Source organism: Alosa sapidissima, chromosome 7, assembly GCF_018492685.1.
Source record: "Alosa sapidissima isolate fAloSap1 chromosome 7, fAloSap1.pri, whole genome shotgun sequence".
Classification (NCBI taxonomy): Eukaryota; Metazoa; Chordata; class Actinopteri; order Clupeiformes; family Clupeidae; genus Alosa; species Alosa sapidissima.
The window spans coordinates 33,670,237-33,681,946 of NC_055963.1; the positions used below are offsets into that span (position 1 = coordinate 33,670,237).

The following is an 11,710-nucleotide window of genomic DNA, read 5'->3' on the forward strand; positions in this document are numbered from 1 at the left end:
GTCAGCTGTTACCTAATTCCACTGTCTAAGCTGGAGAGGAGGAGAGCAGTGTCAACGCCTCTAAATTAACTAGGGACTCCTTGCTCAGTGTGACCTGCTGTTCGCACGCCAGTCATGGCGTGACCAGACAGATGGCCCGGCTCCGTCAAAGAGGAGGCGTGAAAATGACATTCTCCCTCTGTCTCTCGACACCTGACCCACTGCACAAATCTAGTCGCACGGACACATCCAAGAGCCAATCCATTCCCCCTCTTCTGACACTGCTTGGAATAATGTTCGTCTCAACAGACCCTCCCCACGTGGCAGCTAATCCTGGAGTTGTTCTGGCCCAGATGTGTCCCAGATGAGGTCCTGATCTGGCAGACCCAATCCACATTACGCTTCTCTGTGGATCCTCTTTGGCCCCTGCAGGCCACCTTGTCCCAAGTGTGTTAGAGAAAAGGGCTGCAAACTGTCATTGCTGCTCCCACAAACACTTTGATTTGACAATGTGTTCAGATGCAATGAATCTGTGTCACCTGTAGTGGACATTCACACCAATCCCCTCATGTTTTCTCATCCTGTCCCAACTGTGACATCTTTTGTGTCCTGCTCCCCCTACACCTCTGACAGTCGGGGTCATCCATAATGGAGCTCTTTCCTTCCTCTCTCGGTCACTCTCTCCATTCTATGTCTTCTCTTAACTCTCTCCCTGTTCCCTCTCTCCACAGAACAGCAGATTTTCTCTTAATGGGGACACCCCCCTCCCTCCCCTCCCCTCCCCTCTTCAAGGTCTTCTGCTTGTTCGACACTCATTGATTTTGTTCTGTTGTGGGCAGCACTGCAGGGTATTTTATCTAAGGGGATATAAACTTGCCAAGTCTGAGCCTGTCCTCTGCCTTGGTCAGCATGCAGCCCACGTTTCACTATGTCCAGCTCTGGAATCTCTCTCCATTTTAATTCCACTTTAAAGATGCTCCATCCTGATTGCCCTACTTCACTGGGGATTCATTCAGGGACTTAAAATATGATCTAATATGGGAGATGGCCACTCAAAGGCCATAGCTACAAACCATAGTCATTAGCACTTTCCTTTTCTTTTTATTCATTCAGAATCCGATGATTTTTTTATCCATTTTGACATACATTAACGGTACATACTGAACAGTGTTTCCCACAGAATTGAATTCCATTTGTGGTGGTTGGTTTGAAGAATTAACTTAAATACAACAGTTTTTAACAATTAGCACAGTGTGGTTATGATGCTAACCAGATATAAGCACAATTTAATACAACCTGGAAAATCATTGTGTGGTGGTCAATGTTGATATTGTGGTGGCCTGCCACAAATAAGTCAATGTATGGGAAACACTGCTGAATATATATTAACATTCATCACTGAGAGTATCATACCAACAACATTAGTGTTGTTAGCAACTTGCATTGACAATTTAATACAGGATCACTCAGAAGCTTGGATCAGGAAGGTTCACTGTACACAATTACCCTACCCACCCCTATTGGGCTTACATCTCTATTGAGCGTCCATCCCATTACCCTACCCTCCCCCATTGGGCCTCCATCCCATTACCCTACCCACCTCTACTGGGCCTCCATCCCATTACCCTACCCACCCCTATTGGGCCTCCATCCCAGCCTCTCTCACTCCCTTTGCACTGCTTCATTCTCCCAGGTGTGGCTTTCACCATCCTGATGTTGCTGGCCAGCCTGAACTCGTGCACCAACCCTTGGATCTACACAGCCTTCTCCAGCAGCGTGTCGCGTGAGATGCAGGCCCTTCTGCACTGCCGCTGGAGACCTGCGCGCCGCGGATCCCTGCCCGACGACTCCACCACCACACACACCTCCACCACCACCAAGGACAGCATTTACTGACTAGCACAGCGGCAGCGACAATGGTGGGAGCAGCGACCGCCACGGGGACGCAGAGGCATATTTGAGGCCGAGGCAGAGACCGTGACGGACATGCAGTCTTACGCACATACCACACGACATACACACACACACACATAAAGAGACACACAAACCACACGACAAACACACTTACACACACACGGTGTGGATGGCTCCTGCTGTTGAATAGCAGTAGCTACCTTTCAGCACTTGTTTGGAGCAGCAGGCACAGGGAGAACACTGCAGGGAACACGTGCAGTCATAGACTTCTTTAGCACATACTAGACAGACACACACACACACACACACACACACATACACGTGATTGGGTGTGACAGCATCATTAAAAGCCTTGGACTGAAGACATACAATGTTTGTTTTACAGAACTCTAGAACACATACACACACACACACACACACACACACACACACACACACACACACACACACACACACACACACACATATATATATATATATATATATATATATATATATATATATATATATATATATATATATATATATATATATATATATATATATATATATATATACACACACACACACACACACACACTGCATCTTTATCACCTCAGTGACATGCTAAGGAGAGCAGGTACACATAGACCACTACCTACAGCCAAATCTACTGAGACAAAGCAAGCAGACAGAACATTGAACATCTGACAGAGACGGCATTAACCCAAGGCTTAACGAGGAGAGCCAATGTGCTACCTGTGCTTCATAGACTGCAGATGTTTATACAAGAGCTACATCAAGGCAATATAATACAAGACAAAACTCAGTAGACACAAAGTAAAGACAGAAAGTACAATTCTGTGAGGCACAGGAATGTCATGGATGTCATGGATACTAACATGTGAATGTAATCACTGAAGCAGGAATGTCATGGAAATTCCAGAGTAAATGTGACTGGATCTAATTGGGGAATGATCCTCATGATCCCAAGGTCTTTCTTTTATTTCACAAGGTTCTGCGAAGGTAATCCAGTGCATCAACTCCACATGAACAAGTGAATTGAGACTACAGAGACTTCTCTCACTGGGCTTTTCTCTGTGCCAATCAAGGCTCTCTTTGAACTGGTTTTAATCAGCTCCACGACATGGAAAGTGCAGCATTATCGATGCGTACCAGGTGCCTGTAGTGGAATTCACACGTCTTGTAGCGTGAGACAGAAACATCTTATCCTACCTTAGCCTATAGCTCCAGCTGGGAGAAAGGGTAGATAATGCACAGACTGATAAAAAAGTATGCACGAGCGAAGAGCTAATATTTATTTAAGGTGGAAAGGTTTAGGTGGGCAGTTTACTCTCTTTTGATTTCATTCAAGCTATAAATCAAGAGAATATTTATTTTATTGTATTGTATTATTAATTCTTAAAGGTTCCCCCGTATAGTGTTCTGAAAGTATATGGTTTTGTTGAACTGGAGTTCAGAAGAGGGTTCATCAGTTTAAAAGCAAAGCATTGGGGATGTAATGACCACTTAAGAGAGGCAGAGACTGTAGCATTTATTAAAGACTTTTACATGAGAAGGAGACCATGACCAATTGTGCTGGTAACCTTGTGTCCACCCCTGGAAACATCACCAGAGATGTTGACCGCTCCAGCAGCCTACATTCCAAGTAAAAAAAAAAAAAGACGGCTTAGACTCTTTTCATGACTGATTAAAAAATAAATGTTATTATTTAATGTATGTACAAAAACAGCACAATTTTGAGGCTGAATGTAGTGACAGAATCCCATATAGAGAATGCTTACACAAACCATGGAATGCTCACACTTTGGTAAATGGGTTCACCATGCGGGAGCGTTCTAATGCTTTTAACAGACGTTTCAACTCTACCTCTAGTGTACAACCTAGTCTGTAATATCCAAGGGGGTCACAGTTCTATGCGCATAAATCAGCCGGGATCTTGGGACCATGACATTGAACATGTTCTGCCACTTAAAGGGCAAATGTCAGGTTAACAAAAAAAATAAAATAATAATATTAAAGGCAGTCTAAGCGATGTCACACGTTTTTTAGGCTAAAACATTTTATGTCACTTATTGCAAACATCACCTAACCAACCGCTGGCTGTCTGTGTCCTGAATACACTGTAAAAAAACGTGATCTTTGTGGACAGCCCAGGCTCCAAAAACGGCAACAAAAACAACCTGGGCAAACCTAGCCCATAAAAACATAACAAACTGTTCCAGCAAATCACAGACGAGATGCGCGTTTAGGAGAGTTTCAATTTCACGGGAGCAGCACGGGAGGGAGGGGGAGGAAGTAGTGAGCTTAGCTCTCTGTTTTGTTTGAAAGTCAACAGAAGTGACGTTACCCAGCATTGCTTAGAGCACCTTTAATTAATGTGTATAAATGAATGAAGACAGGGCCGGAGTGGGGCCACTTTTCAGCCTGGGAGTTTCAGGCCCAAGACGGGCCCACTTTTTTAGTGGTGGTGGAAATTGGATAAATAAGGCAACATTTCAGCTCTTACTATCCTGTAGTTTTTATTATAGGCTAATATTCCACTATTCCACAAGGATAGGTTGATAAGTTAACAAAAACAGGAAGGAAGAAATAAAGCATTTGAAATGTATTCCACAATTCCACTAAGAGGCATATTGAACTACTGTATTGTTTACATGTTTTTTTCTGCATGGGTCAGCTATCATGTTGTTGTTTGGTGATTTGCTCCTTTACTACACCCACTTCTGAGCAAACAAGCCATATAGGTTGATCATGTAGCCTACTGCTGTCATAGCCTACTGTTCTTTCTTCCATAAAATAACTTTAATTCATATGGTTAACTCTATTATCCTTTCTACTTGTCCCTATAGTCATAGTTAATTTCGGGCTCATCATTTTCAGCGGGGGACTGGCTGATCTGCTGCTCAGGCTACTTTTGTTTTTAGGCTTATAGGCTACTGAATACACAGATCAAGCTTGAGTTTTGTTATCAATATTTGCATAATATTGGATGATACCAAAATGCTAATATTTTAATTCATTTAATATGTTACTTGCGAATAGGTTGACAATGCTACAACGTCCAGTAGGTTATTAGCCCAATTACGCCGTTATAATCATGGCTATCTCTCTTTACCAGTTGCCACTTATGTCTGTCCTCTTCAAAAAAAATTGGAAGCATGGCACATTTGGCAGCATTTCCCTCCAATACTTTTCGTCTTTTTTACCAGGCCTTTTCAGTCCCTCATGGCATCTTTCTACCATCCATCCTCTGACGCTTATCACTACGGTAGGGCCGGCCCGGCTGGTAGGCCTATCTGAGAAAACTTTTTAGGAAAGACGGGCTATATGGACCCAACCAATTAACTCTTCTTGGGAGGGGAGAACAACCCATGCAGAGGCTGCGGTGTTAGGCTTAGAATGCGAACGTGTGTAGCCAACTTTAAAGGAGAATTCCGGTGTGATATTGACCTAAAGTGTATCGAAACATGATACCGAGTGTGAACGTATGTCTCATAGCCCATCTCGACTTGTCCCCTGCACTCCAAAATCTGGCGCTAGTTAGCCGATGCTACCAACAACTTTTTCAGTAGTGGTGCTTCGGCATCGGGCTAGCCATGCAAATAAATCACTGTTTTACACCCATTTACGAGGCTCAATGTATCTCCACACTTCATTGGTAGACTTCCTAGGGCCCTGACATTTAAAACGAGACATTGAGAACTTTGAAAAAGCACTGGTAGTTTACTTACAAGACGATTTATACAGACAGTATCTTCACGAAGTTTAACGTTTGCAGCCATCTTGAATTTAGTCACGATAAGTCGAGCAACGAGTAAGAATGAACAGGTATGATAAGGGATCAGATTCCAAAAATAATTCAGTGGAAATGCATGGATTCCAGTTTCTTCCAGTAGCAGCAACTGGAATCCATGCATTTCCACTGAATTATTTTTAATTCTCTAAATGCACTACATCAACATTTACTTAAGCAATAAGAGGCTGTAGGTGACACTGATTCTACAACAGCTAAGAGCCGTTGTTAGGCACGATGCGCTGGCGGAGTGCCTAAAACCCCCTTAGCTGTTGTAGAATCAGTGTGACCTATGGACTCGAGTGGCTTATTGCTTTTCTAAAACTGTTACTATACTGTAAATACCTGGCAAAGTTTCATAAAGTAAAGGCACAGCAACTAGAAATGGAACCGATTTATTCATAGAGGCCTAATCAATCTTCCGCCAAGAAATATATTTCCTCTATCTGAATGGTTGCCAAGCAACGTCGAGACACAGCTACTTTAACTTTTGTATCAAGTTATCATAGCGCAGTAATATAGAACGAAATGCGGTCAAGGTGTATGTTTATGCTGCATTTCACAATGGCATCGAACGCGATTCAGCCAATCACAATCAAGGACCGGAACTATCAGTTTTAGAAAGCCATTTCTACAACAACATTTACAGCCAACAGTTCAAAACACAAATGAGTGATGACATCATAAGAGGGAGTCGTGCCAAGGAAGTACATACATATTAAATGTAAATATAAGTATAAGAAAATATTGAGGGTTTTGAGGCAGAAACAAATTGACAAATTTAACCTGACAATTGTTCTTTAAATATATTGCAGTCTTCCCTTTTATGATGTCATGTCTCAGTTGTGTTTTGAAATGTGATCTTGACAGAAATGGCTGTAAATGTTGTCGTAGTGCATTTAGAGTAATAATTTTAAAAATGTGTGCGTCTCCTCTGATTTATCTACACATTAGTTAACATTAATGAAAAAATGTGTTAACCTGACATTCGCTCTTTAACAATACATTCAACAGTAGAGAATATAAACAGACTTTGTAGAGAAAAAAGACATAGTCTTGCATGTCAGTCTAAAAGAGATCAAATACAGGAAAGCCATCGAAAAGGCGTTTGGATGAGGTGAAAATTAACATTACTGGAGAACATACTGGACCACTGAAGTGCCTGCTCATATTTGGTTTCAAACATATGAACTCTTGCTTACAAAGACCCTCTGACTTTGGTACTTAAAGATGAAACATGTAGTTCTAGTTGTGAATAAATGCTTTTACAGATATAATAATAATGTAACAATGAAAAAATAAAATTTTGTATTATTAAATGTTCCCACCCACTTTTCAGATTTTTTTTAAAACTGTGACAAATGTAAAACAAATGTAAACAAGTGTTTACAAAAATAATACAGACATTATTGAATGCATGAAAGTGTTGAGAAGTGTCATAGCTGTAGTTCCAAAAGCACTTTTCTCTTTCGAGCATATAACTACTTGTTGTACCTCACACATAAACATTGGGCCAAGACCTCCTCTTCACACTCTCCCACACTCTTATGATCTCATTTCCTGAAAAACTTAAAACCAATAAATAAAGCAATATTCTCATATACCCATATTACACATTGATGTGAAAATCATAGCTATTTGTCATCTTCAGTGCACTTGTACAGTGATAGCGTCTGCTCAACCAGTGTAGTGATACCCTGTGTAGCTATGTTCCTCAAAGTTTATTAGCACTGGACGGGTGGATGCTCTGATGTCTACATAGCCTTATTTTGTGCCATTCAAACCTTTATTTTTAGTACAAAATACACACATACTCTGTCTAGATAATATAATAAACATCTATTTTGAAACATTCATAATCAGTTTGGTTTCTGATGTGTGTGTGTGTGTGTGTGTGTGTGTTGGCTGGGGAATATTAAGGTAAATCTTGAACTAAGACTGCTCTGAGGAATACTACAGACCACCACAAAAAAGTAAACATTTGTTTAGTCTTTTGCCCTTGTGTAATGGACTGCAACTTTTTTTCTCAGATCTCTAACAGATCGCAAACAAGTAAAGCCAGCCTAGACTAATGTGCAGTGCTGATTTGCCATGCAGCTTTTTCTCTTCATTCACTGTGTGCGCGTCTGATCTGTCTCTTTCCGTGTCTCCAGTCTCTGTTTCTCTCTTTCCCTCTTTCTCTCTCTCTCTCTCTCTCTCTCTCCCGCGCTCTCTCTCTCTTCGCTCCAAGTGCGTTATTGGTGTGTGAACAGTGCTCTGTTGTTGCAGAGGGCTTATGAAACAATAGCACTCAGAAATGGCTCGCATTAGATATGGATTTCCAGTGTAGAGAAAAGGCCTACTGGTGTCTTTTTGGGGATTTAGCAGTCTGCGTGGCGTCCTTGCTGCCAGCCTACGGCGGAGTTTGGGCCGGACACAGTCCAGATGAGGCGCCAGCCCACCGGGTCCAACAGTCGGGCTCAATACAGTTCTCAGCTGTTATTTGGGTTTGGGAAGGAAAAACTGGGCGGAGAAGGGGTGGGGGAATTTCTAAGGAAGTGTGTGTGTGTGTGGGTGTGTGTGTGTGTTTAAGAGATTGAGTGTGTCTGTGAATTGAATGTCTGTGTGTGTGTGTGTGTGTGTGTGTGTGTTGGTCTGTATTGGAATAATAGAGGCGTTTAGCTTGACTGACCCAACTCATGCTGAGGGATTGATTTGCTATCTCCATCTGAACCACAACAGCAGTCACCCAGTGATCTCTCGGAGCCCGTTCTTTCCCAGCCTCAGGGCAAAAACGCATCTGCTCACACCATGACTGTATAAGGAGCTGAGATGCAGCTGAAGGTGCTCACAGGGCCGGTGGACGTGTGATTACTCTGGCCTTTTTTTGCTTTTATTGATGTGTATGGGTGTTATGATGTGCCTTACCCCTGGCCTCGCTCAGCGTGAGCTTACATGAGGAGGAGCTGTTGATGTTAACATCAGATCCAACCCAGGTGTTGGGAAGCTGTGCTACGGGAGAAAGAGTCATCTCCATCGTTACAAGACTGCTCTTATCTTTCCCCTAACCCGTTTAATCCCAAATTTTTCCCAGACTTGAATATATCAAAATCATGTGTCTTGAGTAACCCTTTGAAGTAAACAATTACTATTTTTTCAAAATTTCCTGAAAAAGTGGGTGAAAAGGAGTGTTTTAGCCTATGCTTGGTCACAATTGTGACCGTTGGGAAACAACATAGTCCGATTTTAGGGATTTTCACATATTTCATTGTGCAATCATCTAATTTTTAAAAAATTCCAGTCAGAGATGATATGGGGACATTGTATGTTGCATGTACATCTGGCCCTGACATTTGTGAACTTAGCGTTATCAGCCTCATGGACAAACCGCAGATTGCCAATGCTGTCAGACCCAAGTTTCCGTCATATTTATCAATTGCAATCTGCCACTTTCAGCTCCCATGACAGGCAGTTTGCGCTTTTACATCATTGCGGCCTGTTTGTAGATACATTCGCAAATGTAAATCTGGCCAGATGTAGATACATTTGCGAATGTAGCGTTATCAGCGTCATGGACACACCGCAGACTGCGAACGCTGTCATACCCAAGTTTCCGTCTTATTTATCAATTGTTCAATCCTTAGTGTAAACTGCGCCTTTCTCCACCTTTCTCCGCCTATAAACGCAATTTACAAACGTCCACAACTGAATGGCAGTGCCTACATACAAGCGCAGTTGAATGAAGTTAACTGATGACAACATTAAAAAGAATCAAACGTTTAGCGATCATGAAATAATGCCATACATGATAAGATGTAAACAAGCAGGGAGATAATGAAGATCAGTAGTTCTACTCAAACTACTTGTGCTCGTAGGCAATGGAAGATTGGTCAAATCTAGCAAGTAGGAACGTTTAAGTGAATGACGTGAAAGTGAAAGTAAGACATTCGAAAGGCCAACGAAAGTTGATTGCTTTTGGTAGTACAAATACTTTCACCACAAAAACTGGTGCTCTAAATAGCGATTCTGTTGTCTTTGAAAGGTTCTCTTATTGACGCATTGAACTGCAATTTGGATTAACACCTGCTTTTACAAGGCGGAAGTATTTAGGCGCAGAATAGACGTGCGCTTTCAGGAGCAGTCTTTGTACATACCGCGGAATACATAATTAGGCGCTCTTTACGCTTCCCCTCCCATCTTTTTACGCTAAACTCCCACTTTCCCCTGGATCCTCCCATGAATGCATATGCATGACATGACAAACGCAATCTGCCACTTTCAGCTCCCGCGACAGGCAGTTTGCGTTTTTACATCATTGCGGCTTGTTTGTACATACCTCGCAATGATTTTACACGCACATTGCGAAACAAATACGCCTGAAGTGGGCGCAAAAGCGTTAGTACATCTGGCCGTCAGTGTCGAGAGGATACATAAAGCTAGAGAAAGAACAGCACACATGTTCACACACACACATGTACACACACACACACACACAAACATGTATACACACACATAAGCACACATGCGCAAACTCACCCCCCCCCCCCCCCCCCCCCCACACACACACACACACACAAACATGTATACACACACATAAGTACACACACACCTGCACAAACCCACACCCACGCACACACCTACCAGAGAGATGAAAGCCTTTTGTGTCCTCATAAAGCAGTGGAATCTTTATGACTACAGCTATGCTCACCAGTTCCCTGTACAGGAACAAACTTGTAGGAACAGCTGTAGAGTGTATTTTTAGAGGACGTCAGAAAAGTGAAAAAGAAAACAGTTACATCAGAGCTATTCAATGCGCCTCATCCATACACACATTCAGAATACTGTAGATGTCACTCCACACGCACGCACGCACGCATGCATGCACACAGAGTAAGCAAGAGCTCCAGACTCGAATATCTTCGATTTTTTTCCCAGATGCAGCAACAAATTCCCCCTGCCGCCTCCCTGTCATTTCCACACTGCTGCATCAGCGCCGTACATGACAGATGACATGTGCATGTTCATGGGGGCATAATTCCAAGAACAACTCTTTAAATTCCCATCCATCAATCCTGTCTGTTGGCTCAGGGCTTTTACATGACGGCAATGGGGATTCGCTGCTCCTGGGAGTCCCTTGTCACAGCATGTGCTGGCGCACGTGTGCATCTTCCCAAAGATAGGCACCACATCAGACGGGTGTGGCACGAACCTGTAACCGACATTAAGGCTGTTAGGTGTTAGCAGGGTGCGGTAGCATGGCATAGCCTGGTTTGGGGTGACGCGACATGGCATCACCATAGCAGCAACATCACAGCAGCTAAAGTCAGCCTGCATGTCCTCAAAATATTGATGCCATGCTTAGCTTAGCATGGCATGACATGGACTGCTTAACCAAGGCTGTGTGACCTTTGGATCACAACAATAGCCATGCGCTAAGCGTGTGTACTTTCCAGAAGATGTGTGCCAGCTCACTGGCGGTGGCACAAACACCATGTCTAAAATTAGCTCTGATGGGGAGATGGGGTGTTAGAATGGCGTGGCGTGGCATAACCAGTCAGTGGCACATGAGCCCACTGACCTGTATGTCTGGCAGTAGGGTCAGTGGGGAAAGACAGGCGGAACAGGGACTGTTTGAGTATTTCTCCACAGAGATTAGATACCCAGCCAACACAGATTATGTTATAGAAAAAAAGGGAACAAATCAAGGAGGAGATAGAAAGAAATAAAGAAAGAAAGAGGGAACAGGGGGAGAGAGATGAATTTGAATAGAACATACATCCAACCTTATTATGAGTGCAATTTGCAAAACAATCTGAGGTAGAAAGAGAGCGAGAGAGAGAGAGAAACTGACTGTGAGTATAATAGGTCATAGTACAATTACAAGGTGAGGTGAGGGCAGGGAAAGCACAATTAGGCTGCACTTCTCCCTAATGGAAAGCAGCGAGCGCACATTAGTGGGAACAGAAAGGGAGCTGGAGAGGGAAAGATAAACACAATGTGTTTTACATTACACACACGCCAGGAGTGTATCAATCACTGTCC

General features: G+C 42.9%; 1 protein-coding gene across 2 annotated transcripts in view; it reads left to right on the plus strand.

Annotated features, from left to right (window-relative positions):
• Positions 1–2,334, plus strand: part of avpr2ab (arginine vasopressin receptor 2a, duplicate b) — a 28,151-nt gene extending 25,817 nt beyond the window's left edge. For both annotated transcript variants that reach the window (XM_042099328.1, XM_042099329.1), the window contains exon 6: positions 1,673–2,334. In XM_042099328.1, the coding sequence (XP_041955262.1) occupies positions 1,673–1,875 (203 nt within the window). In that variant the 3' untranslated portion in view covers positions 1,876–2,334. The remainder of the gene's footprint in view (positions 1–1,672) is intronic.
• The last annotated feature ends 9,376 nt before the right edge of the window (positions 2,335–11,710 follow it).